The sequence below is a fragment of the Scomber scombrus genome, chromosome 2 (genome assembly GCF_963691925.1).
Source record: "Scomber scombrus chromosome 2, fScoSco1.1, whole genome shotgun sequence".
Taxonomy (NCBI): Eukaryota; Metazoa; Chordata; class Actinopteri; order Scombriformes; family Scombridae; genus Scomber; species Scomber scombrus.
Window position 1 is genome coordinate 15,597,275 of NC_084971.1, and position 25,448 is coordinate 15,622,722.

Here is a 25,448-nt window from a genome sequence, read left to right on the forward strand (position 1 = left end):
GGGCATCTTGCCTTGAAAAGGGGGAAAAAAAACTTTTGGCCGGGGCCCCTGGCTTTCTCATTAGCAGTCTCTCCCAGTGATGTATAGGAGCCCAGAGCTTTGCTGAGAGAGTTCTCACTGGTCAGCCTTTCCTTTTGTGGACCGCAGCCTTGACCTGTTCCCACCACACAGTGTGTGTGTCTGTATGTGTTTGTCTGCGCATGGAGCGGTCATTTCCATGAGAAAAGAGTGCAGAGAATGGACAGGGGCCGCATTTTCTTTCTCTGAGGCGGCTGCAGATGCGGTTCAGGGGCAGAAGGGCGACCTCATCCATCATGTTGTGAATAGCCTGGAATTATCAGCCCATGTTTCTGGACATCATGTGATCAAGAGATTCTTGAAAAAGGTCATCTTGGGTAGAGGAACTTGGCGTTGGCCCTTTAAGAAGCACTTAAATCTGCTAAATAAAGTTCATGATGTAATTTCAAAACTGCTTTAATTACTCATATCTATTTCTGCACTCTTTCATTCAGTTTAGTCATGCGTCACATGAGGGCATGGGCATCATATTTCCATATTAGAAAATATTAATATGTGACCAAATCACAAGGAGCCGGTGTGGAAAGTAATTAAGTATATTCACATAAGCACTGTACTTCTTTGAGGTACCTCTTTACTTAAGTATTTCAGGGATTTTTGTATCTGAAATAGTTAAAATTTGCTTCACTTAACCCAGCTAGAACACTGCAAAACTGTCTGGATTATTTGGCCACTTGAAGGCAACACAACACTGACATATTATCACTTTATAAAGCTGAAATGGCAATTGTGCAACTCTGGCATTCATATAGAGTTGTGTTTCATCACCTGACCAATGTTAGTCCCAAATTCACTCACTTTATAACAGATTTTTTTTTGTCTGTTTAGTTTCTAAAGATTCCCCAGTTTGTTTCTAACTTTTTTTTTTTTTTTTTTTTTAACTGTTCAATAGCTACTTACTGCAGCAGGAAATAAGAATGATGACACCAAACAGAAAAAAATAAAATTGTGAGCTGTAAAACCACAACAATGCATTAAAAAAAAAAAAAAAAGGAACTGCAAAGCTGTGTGATTATTCGCTTTGCATTCATCATTTTGAGTGTCATCTTTTGTATTGCAAGCGGTTTGATTAATGCCTGTCAGGAGGGAAAGTGTGTCTGCAACATTAAAATGACCATATATTTACTTGGTATTTATGTCTGAGGATTCTCAGTCATCTAGGTTACAGTTATGAAAGGAGGGGTTGAATGAGTGCAGCTGGACTTGGCTAAGGATACTTGAAGAAATTTCACCTCTCATCCAAGAGGCTTCTTCAGCTTCAACAGACTGTTGGGGAGTCCCTGGTATTTAACCTCTGAGGGGTCATTATCAAGGTCATTGATACCACTTGGTTCATTAGTGCTCCTGATTATTGTAACAACGAACATTAAGAGTCTTTGTATGTAATTATGCTATATCTATTGCTTCTATCTACAATAGCCTACTGCGATTGCATTTCGTATATGCTTTAGACGTTGTTCTCCTACCAATATCATCCTCTAAAAATCTGTAACGGCGTCACAGGCTGCATGCTTCGGAAGCTGCCTTGGAAATACGGGCTGCCAGCCTGTCCGTCCTCTGTGGCGGCTTTGGGGTGTTTGGTGAACGGGGGAGGGCTGTGCGGAGGGAGGCGGGCGGAGTTAGCGTCCGGTGTTTTGGTTGGTCGGGAGTGACGTGTCCGGAGCCACTTCCTGGTCTGTCTGCTCTCTGGAGGAGGAGAGGGAGACTGCAGTGTGTTGTTAGTTTGAACAAAATGGCTGCGAGACCACTGTCAACGAGAGCTCACTGAACGCCTACCATGACTGTCCGCTCCGTTGTCTGGATTCACACAGAATGTATTTTCCCGGAGTCGTTTCTCACTTTGCATTCGCGGTAGCCAGCCCGTCGTTAGTCGTCCAGCTGGCGACCTAAATAACAACAACAACAACAACAACAAAAAACATTTCTTTTGCACTTTAAAACAAGTTGGCCGGCGATTTTTGACGAAAACTGCCTGATTTCTCCGGTTTGCTAAACCTCGCAACGGTCGACGACTTACAGCGTCAACCAGCTCAACATTAGCTAACACAATTTAGCTGCTTTTTACAAGTCGTTTTTTATTCCTATTCGTGTTTTGTTTTTGTTGTTAGCTGTGCTTCATCCCCCATCCCCGCCCCTCGCTATATCGTGACGTTTTAACAGACTATTTTTTTGGCAAGTGTAATTCCACGGCATCTCTCTTTTTTCTTTTTAAAAAAAAAAAAAAAAAATGTTTTTGCTCAAAGCATACATTACCGTACTTGCTGTGTGTTTATCTGGCTGAGTAGCCGTTGTTTACCTCGGTATCTTGTCACCAAACTGCTTCAGCAGCAGTCGGCTTATCTGCCAAGTTTCACTTTAATTGCGACTGAATCTCTGCTCCATCTCTTAACGGGTAACTTCAGAAAAGACATCGGAGAATGATTTTGTTTTTCTACCATGCACCGACTCTTCACTGAAAGCTGCCAAAGCTGTGGTTAACGCAAGGTAAGTTTAAAAAATGAACATATTTTCTCGTGATAAATTGATTGCTGTAAATGCTGAATAGTGTTAACAAATCAAAATTGCACTGGGAGGAGAGGAGAGTGGACAGAAGATAGCTTTAATGTCAAAGAAATGCGTAGAATAACAAACTATATAGCGACATAATTTTTCAGAGCTTTGGTAAATCTCAACCCGCTCAGTTACTTAACTACAACGTTAATACCCCAGCAGGCAATGTCAAGTTAGGGTGCCACAGCATTAAAACACCCATTAGTAGTCACCATCTATGCTTATTTAATTTGCTACAATTTATGCATTCAAAATACGCATGTTTTTATTTCCACAAAAATAAACCTGTTTTTTTTATATTGATGTGAGAGGGATCCGCCTCCCCCCTCAAGTAAGGACCCAAATACCCAAAGGGTTTTCTTCAATGGGGATCCCCAGCAAGAAATAGGGACGATAATATGATGTAGGATCGACAATCCTACAGGAATGAGGTTTCACTCTTCTCAGTGTAATCTTAATATCTAAATCATAGGGAGCAACACAGATCTGTTTTCCATCAGATTCAGTAAAAATGTATTTTCTGATAGGCTGCTTTCCGACATGAATAATGGAGTTGATGAATACATTTGGTATGTGTTTATTTGAATGGGCTCGCCATGAAAATGTTGGGAACTTTTGTGTTATATCACAGCTCTTTTATGATTGGCTGAGTCGGACTGGAACACACTCTGCACATGTGAGTGTGTAATGTAATGATTTCTATGACTGACTGAGAAAATTGCCTTGCCTTTCGAAGTCTTTGTTAGCAGACGGTAATAGGCTTGTTTGGATCACACAGTGCTATCTATAGGTTGTTCGTGGGCTGCTATCATATGACAGCAGGACTTGATAGTTATGTTAAATATTTTGATTTGTGCCTGCACATTGCAGCTGCAGAGTTTTCTCATTGTGATGGAGGCGTCACATGGCGGACCCATTTTAACTCCCCTTTAGTGTTTGCGTCGTTCTGTAGCTGTATCACATAATGTATCTTGCACACTATTGTACATTCCACTACACTAATTCCAAGTACATTATTAAACATAGCTGTCCTGTCTCTCTTCCTCCTTTCCTCCTCCGCCCCCCGGCTCAGCGAGAAAGCCGGGGATCCTGATTGAACTGTCGCCTTCCATTGCACCCCCCCTTCCTGCATCCTGTCCCCAGGCGCTGGAGTATAGCTTTTAATGTCCTTGTGTCTTAATTGAAGTACATAATTTCCCGTTCAATTTCAAACCCCCTTTTCCTACACACACACCCCCCCCTCTCCTCTGACATCTCTGTCACCACCGTCTTATCTCTATCGTCACACACCAGTGAGATGATGAAATAAAAAAATGCGTGCGAGAAGCAGTGACACACGCACACGTGTACACTTGCAGTCGGAGCGGGGGGACTGTTTTGAGCATTTAATTGTGTATATATGCTTGTTATGTGTATGCCATGTATTGGAATGTATGCATGTTGCTGCAAATGTTGTGTGTTTGTGTCTGATTCGGCCAGCGAATACACACGTGGAATACCATGGGAATGTGTGGACATTAAACTCAAGGCCCTGGCAGTTGGTTAATGCCCTGCAGTTGTTAATCAGGTCATAAGGTGCCTCCTGCAAGCCCTAAACACCCAGCTGATGAACAGACCCACACACACACACACACACACACACACACACACACACACACACACACACACACACACACACACACACACACACACACACACACACACACACACACACAGCCCTGTTCCTACTCAGGGTCCCTACCTTCTATATACATGCCCAGTTTTCAATAGGCTGATGAGTACACAGTAAGGGGGTGGCCGTGAAAAGATTTTGCAGGAACCCTCTGGTGTGTATGTAAAACTCGTGAATAGGAGAGAAGAAAGACTTAAAGCCTGGTAAAAGGAGGAGGGGGTCTGGTAGTTTTTAGTTTTTAAGTCCCTCAGAGTCAGACATACCCTTCCCAGACACAACAGCTTTACTATAGATTCCCCCACAGCCTCAGCAGGTGTCTCATCTAGAGGGCACTAGGGCAAATTCATGGTGTGTGTGGGTGTTAGGTCATCTGTACTGGGTTACCCCGAAGGCAGTTCATGTTATATTGCAATTAAGATGTCAGCCGTGGTTCTCTTTCTTAAACTTTATTTCAAATGCTGTAGTCTACAGTAGGGCTGAGAGATATGGACAAAGTCAAATATCACAATGTTTTTGTCCAAATACCTTTATCTATTTTGCAACAATATTTTAGGGATCACTATGGGTGCTTTCACAAAATATTTACACAATAAGATTTTTGATAAATAATCATCAGTAATGTGGATGTAAGTGGGAATAGGCAAACACTAGAACAGTCAGGCCATATTCAATGTCACAATATTACAATATCCAAAATCTAGACAATATCTAGTCTCATATCACAATATTGATGTATCAATATGTTGCCTAGCCCTAGTCTACGGAGTAGTAGAAAAGACTTTATTATTTTGGGCACGGGCATGTGTAAATTATCCACAGGAATAACATGGATAACCTTGATGATCTTTGGTGAACATGGATAGTCAATCAATCTACGTCCACATCTACGAATCTATAAATTAGCTCTATCCTGTGTTGTATAATTTGTTCTTTCCCAGTGCAAAAGCCCCCAAAATGAGAAATTCAGCTCTCACTGGGCCCCAGACTCAATGAATTATATTACTACTTTTGCTATTTTGGCAGCACACTAGGAGGAAACCCATAACCCATGTTGGCTCTGGATCTAACCAGGCTGTAGGCTGTTGGATTCTGGACATTGTTTTGATTAGTGTGTTGTAACAAAGCCATGAGGACAAACACTGGCAGTAACTCCATCTGCAGTCCCTTATCACTAAAGGGGCAGGATCATTTGTTTAAAAGGAAACCAAAGGCTTGCTTTCCCTTGTCTGACCCTTTTATAGACAAAACATGAGCACCAGTCGGATCCTCAGGTTGTTGTCATCTGCCTGGTTTCCTCTACAGTAACAAATGTAACTGAAATGGGCTTGCTTACCGTTTGTCACTGCATCCTCTGTGCGGTTTTGGCACTTTTATTTCCATATAGAAGTTAGACATTTTCCCCTAGAATATAAAAATTCAAGTAAACCAAAAAGTTCTTTCAGCCTCATGTCAGACATTTTGTGTTGGACCTGGTAAATCCCACTTAGTCGTTCCTTGGAAAAGTGGCTTGTGTTGTCTATCCCTTTTCCCCGTCATTGACCTTAGCCCAGGCCTGACCGTGGTAGTCACTGAGCCTGTGATTATGAGGCTTTTCAAACAACTGGCACAGTCCTGATAGATAACACGCTTAACACCACCACAGGGTGTTGCTCCAGTAGGGGGTCCCTGACTGTAGAATCAGCTGGATTCAATAGGAGGCTGCCAAAAGCCATTACCCTCCTTCCTTCCTTCCTTTATGGTTGGCTATTTTCAAGTTGAGGGGAGCAGGATGAAGACTTGTCAGTCACTTGAGTTTGGTGTGGCCATTTTTCTAAAAGAGGAGTGTCTGTGTATGTGTGTGTGAGAGCCAGTGAAGAGAGGGGGTATATTTTGATTGTGTTGTTAACAGGAGATAGGCAGGAAGCCAAAAATAGTAACTGTATCCTTAGTTGAACAGGCATCACCCTAAAAACAAACATGATCAATCTGTTGTTCACAAGGTGCTGAGTAAGACTTCATTCATGATTTTTTAGTGAGTGATTTAAGATGTTTTTTGCATTTCTGTGTTTTTTCTTGTCTATTATGTTCTTTCTTCTGAAAAAATGCCCCAGGAAAAACCTGTGGTTGCCACTGATGTCTATGACTCTTCATGGTTTACCCAACTATACCTCTGTCTTGACCGCAAATCTCAGACTGTTTGTCTGTGGTGTGAGATAATGATTTAATGTTAAGATAGTCATAGTCTTATATTCTGGACTCTCAGCCCTCAATTTCACACTTCCTGATAGCAGAGACACTCGAATGAGATGAGAGTGTACGTTATAACATTAACTTTTCATAAGATGAAATAATAAATAGTTAATCAAAGTTGGGTTCACGCCTGTGCGATGGGAAGCTACCAGGTATTGGTTTGTGACCAGTAGCGTTGCATTCAAAAACAAAACTTAGTATTATAATTATGTCATACTCGGGGCTTTAGCATTATAGGAGGGTTAAAACAGATGAGTCCTGTGGGTGTTTGGGGTGGGATTTGGGGGTCTGTTTAACCCCCTCCTGCTTGTCCAGCGTGTGTGCCAATGGAGGGGGCAGGGGCTTAGGGGGCCCACCAGGGGTAAGCCAAGTCAGAATTGAAGCAGGGGAATGGGGGGAAGGGAGGCTGAAACCTGGCGAGCTGCTGCCTGTGAGTCTTGGCAGGGGTCCAGGGGAATGTTCAATGTGCCGAGGTTTGGTGGGGGCCTCCTTTCCTCCCTCTGCTCTGTGTCGGCTAATTGGAGAGACATGGAGAGAAGGAGAGGGACATCACATGGAAGCTGACAGAGAATATGCAGGACGTCAAATCTACAATGTTCCCTTTTTCCAGCTCCAAACTAACATTAGACAGCCTTACTCATTATGTAACAGGACTAAGGCCCCACAGCACTTCCAAAGCCCTTGGTTAAGGCTATGTAAATAGCACTAGCATGTGTCTGCATTTGTTTGCTGTCTGGACTGTTATATCGCCACAATATCAACTTCAATACAGTCAATGAAGCTCAAGTGTCTGTGGTGCATTTTGATTGTTATCATACATTTTCAAATATATTTGACTAAACAAAACATCAGGAAATTATCACCAAAATAATAATTTTATCAGTGTTTGAGTTGAAACTTGAGTTGAAAAAAAAGACTTATTGTGGGAAGATAAAGTTTTAACAACAGAGTTTGGCAAAACTTTATTCACATTTATTAAAGCACTGTGTTTGAGAATTCTAAAGATTTGTGTCAAGTAAGTTGACGTTAAGCCCAACATGTGAAATTGTACCTACCTTAAATTTTTTGATACCAAACTTTCTACATTATTTTGTAGTGTTCTCCATATTTTAAGAACGTCGTCATGAGCTAAATCCATTTCTGGAGTCATTTTGAGCTTTGATCTCACAATGACAGGTATTCATGCACGCTACAGCTGTTGGTATTTCTAAATTTCCTCCATCATCCGTGCAGTATTATAAGAAGGTGCGTCACGTACTTTCTTTTTTTTCTTTTTTTTTTTTTTTACATTTTCTCCTCTTCCTTTCTGGCTTGCACCAGAACAAGCTTTATGTAAGCACAGTACTTATTTTCTGTGTGTGTGTCTCTCTCTCAGGGTCTGCAATATTACTTTCACTGTTGACAGCCAGTGAATAGTTGACTGACATTTGTTGAGTCAAAGTAACCTTGAGGGGAGTGTAGCCCAGCCAATTATCTCATTTGTCTTTGCCTGCATCATGTGTGTTTTGGTGTGTGTCCTTTGATTTAGTTTGCCTCTGCACATTGTGACAGTTTGATGGTGGAAGTGAAGGTGCAGTGCCTTTTGAAACAGCCTGTTTCCTGAACTCAGAAAAGGGGTCACTACAGAGCTCATTACACCCCATCGCTGTAGTAACCAAACCAACCAAATAATTATAAAGAACAGGCCTTCATCATCTGCTATATCACAGGGCAGCCCGGTGCAGTGTCAGTGCTGGGAGCTGGGGCAAGAGCGGTCGGTGCTGGTAGATTCTGCAAACCAAAAAGTCCCGAAACTGCATTTCAAATGGAGGACCTCTGCAACATGTCTATCCATCCTGTATTACACCGTGGCCGGCGTGACCACTCCTGCCTTGTTGTTGCAAAGGGCAAAGCGGGATCCCTGAGCTTTCAGGTAGCCGCCTCGCCTCTAAAATTGCCAACGGCTGCTTTCCGTAAATTTATTTCCAGCATTAGGAGACCCTAAAGAAGAGAGTGAGTGGGAGAGAGAGAGTATGTGTTGTGCTGACTTTTGTCTCATTTGTGGTCCAACTGTAAATGAAGAGTAAATTCATCAAATTCAGTGCCCCTTTTATCGCTATTTTCCAAGATACACATGATACAGCCTCTACAGGTGTCTCAAACTGTAAACTCATCGTCCTTAACGTTTCCCAATACTCAACACCAGTCACCCACTGAACACACAGTGAAGGAGCAGATGCACAGACTCGGCAAAGACGTATCTCCATGCTGTGGACCACTCAACGCTCTGGTGGATGGGTGATGTATAGCGAGTTGGGCGATGCTTGGTGTTTTTGCCATTGTTTTGAACATGGCAGACACGTTCTCATTATACATTTAAACAGTTCACTGTGATGTGTTTCTGAACAGGCAGCGCAATAACAGGATCCTGATTCAGTAATGATTAGCATTGCCTAGTTTGATCTGAGTTTCATGAACTGGCCACGTTGTGCTGGATGGACCTCATAAAGTTGAGGTTGAGTCGTGATAGTGCAAATCAGATGTGGCAGTCAGTACGCACCTCATCATGCCGTATCTAACATGAACCACACAGCTGGATCTCTTGCTCCTCATAGAAAATGAATAGGGTCCATCAGCTTGACATGTGTCAATGGAAATAGCAGGCTAGCCGTGTGACCATGGGTGCCAATCATAGTGCTTGGACGCTACGCAGGGCGTGTCTTGCCAAGAACAGCAGTGGGGGATCCTCAGTAAAACAGGCCTACTTGGTACTGTGCATTGTGCTGTTTTCCTATTTAATGAGCTGCCACTGTGTTAAAGTTTCATACTGACTTGGCAGAGGAAGCAGCCGGAGACACTGAGAGCTAAAAATCTGGAGGCAAACCTCAAAGCTGTTATTTATAGCACAGCTCTGACTCTCTCACTTTCTGATTCTTTTGACTTTCTTTCTCCATTTTGCTTCCCCCATCACCGCTGCTCTCCACCCACCCATTTGCCCTCAGCCAGTCCCTCGTCAACAGATTCCACCAACCACGAATATTACTGCCACAGTTCATTGAGCAAGTCCAGTCTAGTAGCAATAAAGTGTGTTGTATATTTTCACAAGCTGCCCTCTCCACCTGCTGTAAGCAACGGTGGTATGCACAGAATGCTTACAAACCAAGCGGCCATTGAGACTGTTAGTGTGACAGAAGGACAGAAACAAACCAACAACCGCATCGTTATTACTGCTTATCAACTGTGGAATTTACAGGCTTGTTTTCCCCGAGACTCAGGTTGAGTAAACACAGATGAACACCACACACATTGGTGGAGAGCGTTGAGGTCTGTAGCATTAAAGCTACCCTTACCTTTGTTACATTTTTACACATTTTTTTGTTAAAATGCCATTAATAAGGTAATGGCACTCTAATATGTTAGAGGGGGAGGGAGTGTGGGGGTGGGACATAGGAGGGAGGTCTGTGGCTTTTTTTGATGCCACAGGAATGGGCGGCTGGCTGAATGGTAATGGTGGTGGAGAGTGGATTTACCACATTCTGCAGCCACGACCTGACCATATTATTACTTTTCAGCTGAGAAAGTCTCCTCTCCATATTCTTCCTCTCCTCTGCGATCGGTGTTGTGTCTGTGGTTTGTCTGACAGCCGGTCACAACACGTGAAGCTGCAAGTTTTCCTTGTGGCTCTCTTTTTCTTTTTTTAAGTTCTTTGTCTTCACACTGGTGCAGCTCTTTTTTATCCCCCTTTTATTCTTTTTTTCACCCCCCAACCCCCACCCCACTTACTGCCACGTTTTTTCTCCCTGCATCTCAAGCTACTAGCGGTCAAGGTGCATGGATATTTCTTCCACCCCCCTTTTCCCCCTCTCCAAAAAAATGTTTCTTGTCTGCCAGCCTCAATAGTGCTTAGTTCAGTTTTTTTTCTTTAACTCGTCCATTTCTCCAGTGATGATTCTTTCTGTCTTCCTCGTCTTCCAGCATAGTCTCTCTTCTTTCTATCCGTGCCCTGTCTGCTTCCCCGGCGGCTTTCGTTCTTAATTGGTGTTGTTCTGTGTCTGCTTTCATCCTCCGCCTGTTTTCTCCCCTCCTCTCATCCCCCTCACACCCCACACCCCCTTCTCCCTTCTCTCCTTTGCCGCCCACCTCCCTCTCCTCTGCATCCCTGACGGAAAAAGATAGGCATCAGACAGACCTCCTCCCGCCTATGTACATCAAGCTTCCCTGTGTGTGTGTCTTGTGTGTTTTTATGTGGCTGGGTTTGTGTGTGTTGTGAGTCTCTAGCCCCTTCGGTCCTGTACAGTGTGTTCCCGTCGTCATACCTCCTTCACTATACCTTAGCCCTACAGACCCATGATATGCAACAATGTCGTGCTTCACAGGAGGAGAGGAGTTTTGCCTGGCTGCACAATTTCTTCAGTTTTCCAAAAAGCCTCAGTTTGCTGAATCTGGGGTTTTCCTACTCATGTCTGTATTCAGAAGAAGTCAATGTAGGATCACTTGTTAGGACTAAGGTGCAGGAAGTAGTAGGGTCTAGGCCCTCATATGTCGTATTTTCTGTAGACTTGCTTTGACAACGTGAGGAGATGGGGGTTTTGAAGACCCTGCTTTGGCTGTGGGCCTATGCTAATATTCGTTCCATTAAAGATTGCTGTTGGGAATAGTTGTGTATGTTTTATTACTGAGAGTGAGTGAGGGTAAGATCATGAATTTATATTTTATCTTTTAATCCAATGAATGTAAATGTTATTTGTGTGTGTATTTAATTCATATAGCATTAGAAAAAGTAGCAGGCAGGTTAACTGGTGCGTCTGAGCTACATTATTAAACTTTTTTTTTAAACGATTTTTTTTTAATCATGTTTTTTATTTTGTTCTTAACTTTATTTATTCTGTTATTGCTGAGCAGTGGGGGCAATGCTCAGCTGTGAAGGTGGCTGAGGGCAATAGTTAAGTAATTACGGGTTTAGTTAGTGGTGATTTTCTGTTGGCTGAGGTGATCTCAACCCCTTTAATGTGGGAGGAAATTGAATGACAGGCTGTGGCCTTGTGGGTCACTCACCTCAAAACAGGACATATTTTGCCTAATTGCAGTGTCATTCTGCCAGCGATGGTGAACCTGATGCTGGAAGGTAGACACTGCAGGGTGACTGCTGAGGAGATGCTGGTGTCAGCAGTACTGAGGGAGAGGGAGAGAGAGGCAGGTAAGGATATATGGGAGCAACAGAGGTCAGGAGGGAAGCTAACTTTGGCGTTGACTACGTCAGCTTAAAAGACAACTGTGCCCTCTATCACATTTTACAGGAGGACAACTGTTTTCCTACCACACAGCTTCCAACATTTAATAACAAAGATAAATCCTCCGACGTGTATTGACAAATAGGAAATAAGATATGGATAACTTTAGGTCAGCAACAATTAGTCAGTTAATCTATACAATTAGCTATTTACATGTGATTTTTCTTTTTTCAAGCAATAATTACAAATTCTTTAGTGGCCGGCCTTTGTCTGCTGACAATTTGCAGCTCTTCTATGTCTAATGTGATATTTCATTAATTACATTTTAAAGAAGCTACCTTGGGCTTTATAGTATTGTTATAGGCATTTTTCATCATATTTTTTAACATTTAACTAAACAAATCAAAAACTAACCAGCTAATTTATCCGTATAGAAAGTCATTGTAATAGTATTTGTCCTTCCGTGACCTGATTACCCAGCCTTTGTTCCTTGTCTTCTTCTGCAGCAGCAGCTTTAGTAACTAGATAGGGTAGATCCTCTCTCATCTGGGGGTGGTGGTAAAACCAGAATGACATGGTCAGCTGTAGTGGTGACGCTTTATCACAAGCAACTGATGAGGAAAGAAAATCTAGCACACAGAGTTAATAACTAAAGCCAGTTTCTAACCACTCATATGTGGGTGGCTGTGGCTCAGAAGGTAAAGCCGGTTGTCCACAAATTGCACGGTTGGTGCTTCAGTCCCTAGCTCTTACTGCCCAGTTGCTTCCAATGGCAAATATATCCAGTTTCAGGCGCAGCACGAGTGTGCACTACATGACAAACCCGCTCTACTATATGACACACCCACACAGATTTAGGAGGAGGATGATTTGGGTTAGGGTTGTCGAGTGTAGTTGTGACCACGGTCTTGGAATCTATGAGACATACTGGTTTTGAGCTGCCCGTGGGAAGAATGAACATGTAAGAGTCTGTCTATTCTTGATTTGAAGCTCTGATTTCGCTGTCTACTTTCCTCTTTAGAGCACGCCATGTAAAATTACTTCTCTGACTCACTTTCTTCTTCGACTGTTTTCTCTCGTCTGGTCTCATCTGTCCCGTGTGTGTGTGTGTGTGTGTGTGTGTGTGTGTGTGTGTGTGTGTGTGTGTGTGTGTGTGTGTGTGTGTGTGTGTGTGTGTGTGTGTGTGTGTGTGTGTGTGTGTGTGTGTGTGTGTGTGTGTGTGTGTGTGTGTGTGTGTGTGTGTGTGTGTGTGTGTGTGTGTCTCAAGTTGCAATGCTTATTGGAATGCAGAGATTTGCATCATGTTAGATGATTTACAATTCAATTACATGAAGTTGGTCTGTGAGTTTCCTGGACTGCTAAACCAGTGCTGTAAAGGCTAGGAAAGCTGCGCCAGCTAAAATATAAATTGTCAATCAAAATTGAATAATTCTCAGTAATTTATCAGTTATAGTCAAGATAGGAGGGCGTCTCAGTCTGGCCCCGACTGCAGTCCGCCTATCAGTGACCTTGGCACTACTCGAAACAATGCCCCAATAATGTACGAGTGAAAATCATCAATAGCCCATTGATATTAATGATCGTGTGAAATTTTCTCATACCACACATACTGCATACAATTATCTGTGAGCTCACAAACACACACACACACACACACACACACACACACACACACACACACACACACACACACACACACACACACACACACACACACACACACACACACCCCCACGTCCTCACGTCCTCACATAATTGGTGCTCCTATTTATTACCTGAGGGCTGCCTTCCCCCAGCTGCTGAGACAGCACAATGATACACACAGACTTGTGTGTCTATGAAAAATAAGACTGTAAGTGTGTGTATGTGAATGTGAGCGAGATATTGTTAGCAGGCGTTCAGACTGAAAACAGCCCTGCATTATAACAATGCATTGGGTGTATTGCATTAGGTGAGATATATAACACTATCCAGGAAATCCAGATCCATGAGTTTAAACACTGATCAGACACCAAAACACTGCACAGATGTTTATAATACCCAGAGACCGCAATAATTTTGTTTCTTTTTGTTTTGATGATCATGAGGTAAATAGTAGAAATACAGCGTTCTCGTTACAAAGTGATCTACCAGGAATGTGTGCTTGCATTTGAATGACCAAAGCTGCGCCTCACTGGATGATATCATGTTGCGTTGGCACCCCTACTGTGTCACTGGACTGCCCCCATTCAAAAGAGTGAGGGGGCTGTGTCTTTTTCATTTGGTGCTAAAGCCAATCTGAAGTCAGCCTTGGGGAGCAATCAATGGAGGACCAGAAAAATAAGGAAGAGAAAATCCAGATGGAGTAGAAAGTAGTAATGTAGGGATATCTTCTTTCTTTCATTTTAGCCCTGCTGCCATGGCCACTAGTCTGGCAGTCTCCCCAGGGTTTGGCTCTAGACTTACTGTTGACAACAGCGTTCAGTGTCTCTCTTCCTCCATCTCTTTCTCTGCCCATCTGTATGTCTGTCTAACCCTTGTCTACTTTCTCCCTTTTCCCTCTCTCCCTTACTGCCACGGAGACTTTACTCCAGCGGCTGACTCTCTGTGAGGCCTCTGCTGTCTCTTTGATTGACAGCTCTGTCTCTCTGCCAGTGGGCAGTACAGTAGGAGGGAAGCCTTTCATTAATCTCCTGTTACAAGCTTTATGATTCATTCATACATTTAGATTTTTATTCATATCCAGGCCCTGTGTAGGCACATTTTGCGTTTAGTTTGTCAGGGACAGTACACATTAATCAATGTCAGGGCTTAAACTAATGACTATTTTTATTATCAGTTCATCTGCCAATTTATTTTGAATTAATTGAATAAAGGTTTGGTCTTTAAAACGTCAGAAATCAGTCAAACCCACTACTCACCACCTACTGCAATTATCTCTTTGCTTTCTTTGTTTGATCCATGGTCCAGAATCCAAATACATTACATACACATTTAATTACCATAATATAGAACAGAAAAAAGCAGGGTATTTTCACTTATGAGAGGCTTAAACCAGAAAATGTTTGGCATTTTTGCTTGAAAAATATCTTTTTAATTAAGCTTAATCAGTAATCAGAATTGTCGGACCTCATTCATATATATCAGCATTTAGCTATTTCTCTCATAGTCCAATATTATTAGCCAACATGATCAACTAACAGTGGTTTGAAAAAAGACTCCCTAAAGCATATAACATGGTTAGGAGTTTCGCACACAATGTGAAGCTAGAAACAATGCAGACCACAGAATTTGTCCAAGTAATAACAGACTCAAACACATAATATTTGCTGTGATAGAGTTCCCTTCTTGTTTGGCTTCAGTAGAAAGGCTAGTTGACCTAATGCAGTCTTTGCAGCGCTATATTAGTGATTACTTTTGTTAAAGTTTGTGTTGTCGAATTTGTGCAATCACTTGAGCAGTGGTTCAATCTGTGAAAGAAAGTTACGTCCTTCCATTGAGGACGAAGCACAATGACTTATTGTACAACTCTGTGTGTGTGTGTGTGTGTGTGTGTGTGTGTGTGTGTGTGTGTGTGTGTGTGTGTGTGTGTGTGTGTGTGTGTGTGTGTGTGTGTGTGTGTGCGTATGTGTGTACGTATGTGTGTATATGTATGTGCAGTTTTCACAGGATGAGCAGCAAATAAAAATAGCCCATTATTTTACACTGATATGGAGATGATTGATTTTACTTGCTACGATTTAGAGAGCAGTATAATTGATTTGATACGACATAGTGCTGTATTATAGATTAGTGTCCATCGCACTTAGCAAAGACTAAACACACACACATTTAGTCCTTACGGTCCAGCTCATGCCTCTAATAGTTTCCAGGAGCAGTCACTAAAGCTGAGCCAAAGGAAATACAGGCTGAAATGAAGCACTTAGTTTCTCTGGCCCTGGGGCTAGTTATGCAGCTAGTTTGACTCACGCCCACTGGAAACAGATCTCAGTAAAAAGGGCCTTGTGTCTTATTCTCTCAGTCTGTTGGCTTTTACGTTGTCTTCCTTTTAGTCCTTTTAATCCATTGGCTTTTTATTTTCTTGCTGCTTCTTGCTGTCTTTAAACCACCCTTTTACACAGGGCTTCGCTCTTATTGTTCACTCTCTGTGTCTTTATCTTGCTCTCTAACTCATGCATGTGTCTTTTTTGTCAGATTAATTCAAGTCAATTGGCTTTATTGGCATGAAGGTTTTAAGAACTGTGTTTTCATTTTCCGTTTTTCCTTTTTTGTCCCCTCTAGTCCCCCCTTTACATCTTCCTCTTTTCAGTTTTTGTCCATGAAGGAAAGTGTCCTTCAGACATGCCTGCTGTGATTTACGTATGAATTGATGATTGCTGGTAGAAAAGTTTTTCCAGACACTTGGCTCTGACTTACACATGGATCAAAAGGAAGGGGCTGAAAGTTTATATGCTCCGTATATGTCTTATGTTAATTGCGATTGTGCCATACATGCAACATAAAGTGTGTGAAGTACATGGATGTGCATACTCATAATATTAATGAAAAAGTAAAGGACACTGAGCATTTGAGCTGAAACTCAGCCTCTCTACTTCATGTTTTCACTTATTGCTCTTTTCTTTTCTTGTTGGACAGCTGAGAGAAGCTAGCAACAGAAGAAAGAGAACCATTTGATGGAAGAAAAGAAAAAGAAAAAACAAGACGAAAAGACCAAGAAGGACGTCGCTCAGAAAAAGGTAAAGATGAAAACTATTTCACATGCTCACACACGCTCATTAATGAAGCTGTTTAATACCTCCTAATGAACAGCTTTCAACAGTTCATCAGTAGATTTGGCAGCAAACCTTCAGCCAGTAAACAATTGACTTATTCTGTTCAATGCCGGCAGAAGAAAAATGAATAGACTGGATCACTTTACCCAGTAATACTAGTCCTTTTCCTTGTATGTAAAGCTCCTCTAGGTTTAGTCATTCCATTTTTTTTATTATTGCACTAAAAATCTTCCTTGCTGTATTTAGTTCAAGCAAGTCCATTTCTCTCTGTCCCACTTGCAGGCTGCTGATCAGAAACCAAAAGGTGAGTGTCCTGATCAACTCAACTACAGTCTCTCATCTACCTCATTTTCAAAAACTACATGCCATCCACTCATATGCATTAATCAGCTCTGATTAACGCACACTGACCCGTAAAGGCATACACGCACGTTATTCACCCATTATACACACATAACATTTAGCGTTCTTGTACACAGATGGACACACACAGTTTGCACATGCATGCACAATTGTGCCGTTTGACTCGCTGTGTCTCAAACACACACACACACACACACACACACACACACACACACACACACACACACACACACACACACACACACACACACACACACACACACACACACACACAGAGAGCAGAGCAAATACAGTGAAGTCAAATGCAGAGTGACGCCCAGTACGCCCGCAGCACCAGGCAGTGAAGCGTGAGGGTGCCCAGACAGCACACTGTGTTGTGTGGGTAGAGGATGGGGGGATGGGGTGAAGGGGGAAGGGAGAGGAGGAGTGGAATAAAAGAAGGGCTTGAGTGCAGCTGAATTGCTGTGAGATTGGACCTGGAAGAAGATTGTCCTCACGTGCCCTTGTTGTTCTCTTGAGATGCTAAAATATACTGTTTCTGTGTATTGCTGTTACATTAGTTATAGTTTTTCAGATCACTGTAGAAGTAGTAGGAGTTCACCTTATACCGAGGTGCAATTAATGCAACATTCTTGAAATAGGTTAAGTAGGGTAAAGACAGTAGGGTAAAGACAGTATGTTGATCTGAGCAAGGTTGCTGCCTTTAAATCCTCAATGTGTCTCTAGCCTACATGCCCCCCCCCCCCCCTGTTTGAGCATAAGCGTGGCCATCTGGGTATAACTGTTGGGCTTTAACAAATGTCATCACAGCCTGTCTTAATGCTGACCTGCCTATTTAATTGCCCTCCCTGTGTTTCACTGCCCTATCTGGGAGCTTGGCCTCTTACCTATAAGTAAGTTCCAGAGACCCTACACAAAGCTAGCTTATCCTTAATATAAATTAGCATTTAACCCTACTCTTTTGCTCTTGAGTGATTTCATGGAAATGCAATTTTTGAGAGGAAGAATTTCTGAATCCCCAAGGCTGAATATGAATTCAGTCTCAAAAGTGTTTGATGTCTCTTTGTAGTACTCAAATAGAGCGTGCTTGTCATAACTATTATTTAGAGAGGAACAAAGAACATATGCACATATTAGAAGAGAACAAGCATTTTGTGATGCACAGCTTAAGTCTTTTTAAAAAACCATTATTTACACATGGCAGATTCACTGTTTCCATGAGCACCCTGTTTCACGCTCAAAGTTTACATTCACACTTGTAACCTGCCTTTTATAACCAGTCTTATCTGTTGGCCAGTGAACCGCTTTACTGGACTCTTTGGTGGTTAAATGACCTGCTTTAGGGCACCTTAGTGGTGGTAACCTGGAAAGGGTAAACTCTGCTTTTTAGTTGTCTAGCTAGTCTGTTGTCTGACAAGTGGCTAGTGAGTGTCTTTGCTACATATGCGAGAAATGCATGTTGGACTAGACTAAGAGTTAGTCACACACTTAAATTGAGGCTTTTTATATTGACAGTAGATGGACAGTGTGCGGAGTGGAGCCCCTTTAAAGCATGAGTCCTCTAATTTTATTAAACTGAAAGCTTAATTGGACAAATTATAAACTGAACATCAGCAGACACTTGGTATCTTGATGCTCTTACAGGCCTGTGCTACAGCCAACTTGAGCATATTGCTTGTTTTAAGAGGCCTGTATTTTGATTGAGGTCAGGTGACTGACTTGGCCTGTCAAGAACATTCCTCGTTGCTGTTTTTGTGCATTTGCTTGTGCATTGCTCTAAAATTTGGCCACATTATAAACCTCACATTCACATATTCATTTAATTTCAAATTCAATGTGCCGGATTAAAGCCAAATCAATGAAAAGTGTATCACAGGCCTAATACTTTCTGACCACACTGTACTGGCGTGTGTGACAGAGGAAATGCTGAGGGGCAGGGAGGGAATTTTGATAACTGCCTGTGAGAGAGGCCCACAGGCAGGGGCACAACTAAAGAGGAGGTAGGAGGAAGGAAAGGGAGCAAAACTGAAGGAAGGAAATGGAAAAAAGAAAGTAATGAAGCAGTGAGCACTTTAGACGAGTGCCAAAAATGACCATCGGGAGTCAATGATGGTGCTAATCTAGAACGGGACTAATGACATGGACATTTATTTTATGGTATGTTTAATGAGAGATAGAGAGAGAAACGGACATAGAATGAGAAACTGATTGTGTGAATGTAGTGAGTCCTCATGCAGACAAAGATAAAGAAAGTAGTGAGAAAGAGGTCTGTTTGGAGACTAATCATTCAGTGAGCCATCAGGACCTCTGTGAGTTTACTTATAACCTCCCATCTGCAATATCTCTTAGAGGGAAGGTGGTATCAACTGGAATGAGTTGAGTTTTCATGCGTGACACTAAATAATAGAGGTGTGTGTTTGTGTGTGTGTCTGTGTGTCTGTGTGTCTGTGTGTCTGTGTGTCTGTGTATGTATTCAGGAAAGTAGGAAATCAGTATGCAGCAGTGATTTGTGTCTTTCCATCCATATCAGTAAATTCTGCCTTCCTTATACACTCTCAGAAATTCATAGACACATACACATGCACACCACCTCCCCCATCCTCACCGTCTTTTTCTGCTTTCCTCTCTGCAGGCCTCCTTGGTCCCAGGCATTTCAATTTGTTTGCGGTAATCGATCTTGGCCTGGCGCGTTCATATGTATGAAAATGAGATAAAGCTTCAGCGCAGTGGAATTAACTTCTCTGCCCCCCATTAGGCATGGAGCTTCATGAACGCAGGGTTCCAGGAGGCACTGTCCCACTACCCCAACCCACCTCCCTCCACACACACAGGCTGGACCTCTGATGCAGTCCCCCCCCCCTTCTCTCCTGGTCCCCATTACCTCAGAGGGTTGATGATTATTCACCCCAGCACATGCACAGCTTCATCACAATATCAGCCACCACTGCAATCACACTCAGTCAGCTTGACTGCTACACATACCTACCAACCTTGACAAAAACACGCACATGCTAAGACACACACACACACACACACACACACACACACACACACACACACACACACACACACACACACACACACACACACACACACACACACACAGACACACAGACACACAGACACAGGAGTGCACACAGAGTGTACATATATGTCAAGCTAAAGATAATGTATCTGTAGCATTAAAGGATGTGCACACTTCCCTCCCTACAGGGACTTGGATCCTTTCAATCGGTTCTCAGTGGCTGAAGCAAATGTGTATACTGTGCAATTACAGAAGAGCAAAAGCAATATTATGCGAGCCATGGTGGCTCATGGTGGCATGCAGGTACTCGCATACAAAGATACACATATAAAGCAGGAAGTTCCACAAATGCAATTCATGAAAAAGGTGGCTACATACAGGCACAGAAAGTCACAGTAATACCTCAGTGCGTCTGTTGCATTCCCAAACGCCGATAATCTACAATCTCCATTTTTGCTGCTCAGGCACTTTTCACTGCTGAAAGGTTAGAGAACAAATGTAATGCCTGTCACCGTCTCGTCCCTCACTCTCCCCCTTTCCTTCACTGTTTCCTGTGCCTGTTTCATTTCAACCCTCGCTACACTCGGCCCCAGCGACCGCATCTGGGGAGAAACGTATTTACACGGTGTCACCATAGTGATAACAGCATTATAGTTTTCAAAGTGGCGAGAGATGCACATAAACACAAGTGTGTTGTATAATTCTGCATTGGATTAATTTGCAATTTCACATGCTATTAATTGCGTCAACACTTTGAAAGGGAATTTCATGAATGCAATCTAATTAGAGGCTAATTTACTTTAACATTCAGGCTGCTTTTCTTTTCTGTTAACCACATTTATAAACAGTCAATGAATTAATAGTGAATAGCTTGTGAATTACGTCCTGTGGATTTATGACTGCAGAGCATAATTGTTTTTCCTTTACCCCCTGTGTACTAGCCCTGCATGCATGTCAAGTGCTGGAGGAGTGAGAGATGGAGGAGTGAGAGCAGGGTCAGAGAGAAAGGAAACAAAGAGGGGCGTGCAAACTTAAACAATGCTTTCCTCTCAATGTATTCATGTTGTATGATCACTCACAAGCTGCTGACAAGAAAAGCCCATTCGATGCCTTTTTCCCTCTCCCGCATAATCTTCTCTTCCTCAAACATTGAACCGCTTCATTTTTCAAATATCTGGCAGATAAATATGATGTAGCTCAGCTGTTATGAATGACAGTTCAGTCTGTGCTTTGAGGCCAAGTTTTACTGCCTGTATGTCTGCACAAGGGCAGACATACACTGAGGGCCCCTCTCACTCTTCCCTCAGGCCATTGTCAAACTGCAGATAGACTACAGAGAAGAGAACAGAAATGTCCAGAAACCATATTATTTTAGCACTGTAGCTTGATTTGATCAGATTGCCTTCATTAATTGTATTCAGTATAATATTATAATGCCTTTTCATTGAAGTCATATAGTATAGACTCACGTTTGGGAATAGCTTCTTAAATTGCAGATTTTAACCCCAAATGGTTCGTTCTCCAATTGCTATTATTCCCTATGCTCTAAAAACCCTGCGGCTCAGGCTGTGGAAGACCTTGTTTCTCAAAGTTTAAGATACCTTGCATCATGCTACATATCTATGAAATTCAAAAGGCATTTAACCTCAGGCAGTTGTTGCCCTCAGGCACTGACCTCAGATTGAGGTGTAGTATGATCCTGTTAAAGCTACCCACAGAGTGTGTTAGCTACTGTTAGGGTTAAAAAAAGTGCTCTCGTCATAATCCCAACATGCAGGAGATACACAGCTGAGATGAACAACCACGACACGAGAGAGATAAAGAGAAAAAGGACAACTTAGCATGGAGAGGGGGTGGGAGCACTAATTAGATGAGATGGAGTGGAGGAGGCGTGGCATGGCATGGGAAGAGGTCACAAGAGGCAAAATGGAGGTACGTTGGGCAACTGTCAGTCTCTATGGCAATGGGACATTATATAGGAAGGGTGAGGGGTGAGAAATGTTGCCTTTATTTTATGTGAGTGAGGGAGTTTCTCTTTTTCTTTACTGATGCTGACAGATGGGACCTCATAGAGACACTCCCACTTGACCCTCCCTTGTGTGTATAAACACACACATAAACTTGACCCCTGTGACTAAAGTGTCCTCATGGTTACTGTGTCAAAACAACCTAATCTTACTTCTGTGTGCCCCTGTTTACCAGTAATCACTTTCAGTAACATATAACACAATGATACAGAATGTTGGCACAAAAAGGATTGGCATTGCTGTCTTCCATCAAAATAATATTTTTTGGAGAATATAGTCACCTATTGTGAGGATCACAGACTAAATGTACTGAGCACTGTTTTTTTTTCAGTGTCTGCACTTTCAAATTTCTTGGCCAGAATTTTCACTAAGAAACTGGATTACTCTAGTTTATTTAAAAAACTGTAACTTGTTTACACACTCTAAAAGAAAACACTGACAGACACAATCATGCATGCATGTAAACCTACATGAAAAGCAGCAAAATGTTGTAAACCCACTTTAAAAGATGCTGTATTTTCCTTACCTTCCCTACCTCTTAGCTTAGCTTAGGGAAAGGCACCATTGTGTAGGGCATATAGGCCTTGTGTGTTGTGTCCATCCCTCCCCCTACTATATACACGGCTGCATAATAAAGTGGCTCTACAGACAATAGACAGAAGAGATGTGGGAACCTGCACTGCCTGGCACTGTGCTAAGGGAACCAATCACAATCTTACAATAATGGATAGTTTCCCCTCTGCCTTGTATGTTTTTTTCTTTCCGTGCTCAGTTGCTCTCTTATTCTTAAAGCTATTGCTCTTTCTCTCACCCTCTCTCATTGTGTTTAATTAACCATTTAGTGTGAAGATGGGCTGTAATTAAAAGTTTGGTGCAAGGTTGCAGAGAGCGCCTCAGCTGGAGGGTTTAATGGAATTTACAGTGCACTTGTTACAAATGCTTATTTAATTGGCTCTCTTTTTCAGCTTCAATTAGAGGTACTGAGGCCACCACCACATAAATCTAAATTTGGTTTCCGCTACACAACTCTCACTTGCACTGCTGTTTGTGTTTACCTCTTCCTACAGAGGGATTATTTTCAGCCCTATGTTTGCTTTTTCCATGTTTTTATCTATGTGCCTCATATACTGGTTTCTTATCAAGATTATATCCAAATGTTAGCTATTTCTAAGGTTGACAGATAGTGTGTTCATGGTCAAAGAATCAGTTTTTGTTTTTTTGTTTTTTGTTTTGCTTTTGTAATTTTTTTTGATCTGTGACTAGATGTTATATGTGAGATATAAGAAGCTGTGAATTCATTAGATAAACTAGAACAAGGTCTCCATCAAAGCAGTCAATGCCTGTAGAGCTTCACATTTTATTACAATGTCATTTCTGACGCCCTCCAGCCACAACAGCAAGTCACTTGGATACAATATTATCAAGGCAATGACCCAATTCAGCTCAGGTGTACAGCACCCCCTAACCTTAACTATGTCAATTAGTCATAAAAAAGAAACTACATCAGCGGCTGTTTCTGTAAAGCTGCTATTCATCCAGCTGAGTTCAGATGCAATAAGCTTACAACCTCACTAATTTACTATGTGCATTTCATTCCCTTTCACTGGTAGTCAGTGTAACCAGCACAGTGATTCCTGTCCTCATTTAATCTTTTATAGACACACTCTCAGCTGAGGGATTTCCCCACTTTTCTCCATTTTCCTTTTCCCCTTTTTTATGTAAACCCCACCCCTTGAAAAGCACTTTCAGATCCGTCATGGATTAAGAAAAGATCTCTCTTCCTCAAAATGAAACACATGTCTCTATACATAAATTTATATTTGTTCAGGGCAGAGGAGAGCTGTGTCTCTCACAGGCGCTGGTTTTCTAACCTCTTACACATTCTAACCGCCATTTTTGCTGTGTAATTTCCAGACGTGTGCACACACTCCCTCCCGCTTAGGAGACCATTAATTCTCACTGATATACTTGTTAAATACAGATTACAGCAAAGATGGTGAGACAATTACCCAGCTGGAGAGTGTTATAGCAACAATTTCCTTGTAAAATGAGAAAATGAGAGATCATTTTAGATTTTTTGCAAGCATACAATAATGTAATTGAACAGGTTCATGACGTTGTGGTTTTAAACACATCACAATATACGTAGAGAATGAATCATTGTACTACATGAGCCAGTTGTCGCATGGATACACCCTTGTTACTACAACAACACACAAACAGAAGAACATGAAGTGTGTGTGTGTGTGTGTGTGTGTGTGTGTGTGTGTGTGTGTGTGTGTGTGTGTGTGTGTGTGTGTGTGTGTGTGTGTGTGTGTGTGTGTGTGTGTGTGTGTGTGTGTGTGTGTGTGTGTGTGTGTAAGAGAGTGAGAGTGAGGCATACTTGAGCCTGGAAAGTTGTCTGTCTGTATCTCTCTTTTGAGTTCATGTGCTTCCTGTACAAGCCTGGCAACTATGATAAACAGTGAGCTGGCTGAGTAACACCCTTATGGGTCTTTTTGACCAAATTGTCCAGGGAACTGAACTCAGGCATTTCCTTTAGCATGCGTGTGTGTTTATGTAAGAACTGCAAAGATTTGGCAAACGTAATTTTTCTACCCAGTGAGATAAGAGGCTTTTTTTGGAGTGTGATGTTTGTTTGAATCAATGTCAGAAAGGAGACGTGCAGAGGTGGAGTGGGTTAATGAAAACAAGAAGCTAACTCCAAAGCAGCAATCTTCTGCGACAGATTTGTGGTTAATTTTTCGCCTTCAGTACGTAACTGCACTGACGATGTTAGTTTGTTTTGTTTCCATCACTGTGTTGTTTACAGATTACTTGGAAAGGCTACACAACTGTCATGTCAATTTCAAAAATATTTAATGTAGGCGATGTATTGATACTTGGAAGAACCATTGTGTGATATTCGTGTTAATGAATTTGGCACACAAATATGAACAGTCGCCAGGCTTGTGTTTCAACAGTCAGCGACATGAAGTGCTACAAACTGCACCCTGAGGGGCTGAGAGAGGCCAAACATGTTTCACAAGGTAGAAAAATTGGATTGGGGTTGGAAGAGAGATAAAGTTGATGGAGTTAAGGTGAGAAATTTGGAGTGGAGAGATGGAAGATTGGAAAAGGGAGTCAAAATCAGAGACGAGGAAAAAAGAGACAAAAACAAGAGATGAGGGATCAACATGGATAACGGCCCAGAGGAAGAATAACAGAACAAGCATAGAACAGCAGGTTGAGAGACAGGTAGGCAGGGGAAAAAAGGGCAGGGAGAAAGAAAGAGCAGTTTGGTTATGGAGCAACCCGCTGATGGAAAGGCAGAGGAGGGGGGCATCGCTGCGAGTCGGGAGGAAGAAGAGGAAAGGGGGCAGGGGAGCATGTATTCACTGTCCTGCTGTCTGATTGGTCGAGGGAGAGTCAGGCGGGCTGAGCTGAATTTAATCAGAGATGTGCGTCACCAGCTGCAGTTCCAAGCCAACAGCCAGCCAGATACTGCTGGGGGGGGGGGGTTGTCTTTGACCAAAGACTCATCAGTGGAAGGGGCTGCAAACA

The 25,448-nt window shown here is 42.3% G+C and overlaps 1 protein-coding gene across 2 annotated transcripts in view; it reads left to right on the forward strand.

The window, feature by feature from the left end:
* Positions 1-1,838: 1,838 nt before the first annotated feature.
* tnrc6c2 (trinucleotide repeat containing adaptor 6C2) overlaps positions 1,839-25,448 on the forward strand; it is a 57,913-nt gene continuing 34,303 nt past the window's right edge. For both annotated transcript variants that reach the window (XM_062428174.1, XM_062428175.1), the window contains exons 1-3: positions 1,839-2,562; positions 16,354-16,454; positions 16,773-16,794. In XM_062428174.1, the coding sequence (XP_062284158.1) occupies positions 16,392-16,454; positions 16,773-16,794 (85 nt within the window). In that variant the 5' untranslated portion in view covers positions 1,839-2,562; positions 16,354-16,391. The remainder of the gene's footprint in view (positions 2,563-16,353; positions 16,455-16,772; positions 16,795-25,448) is intronic.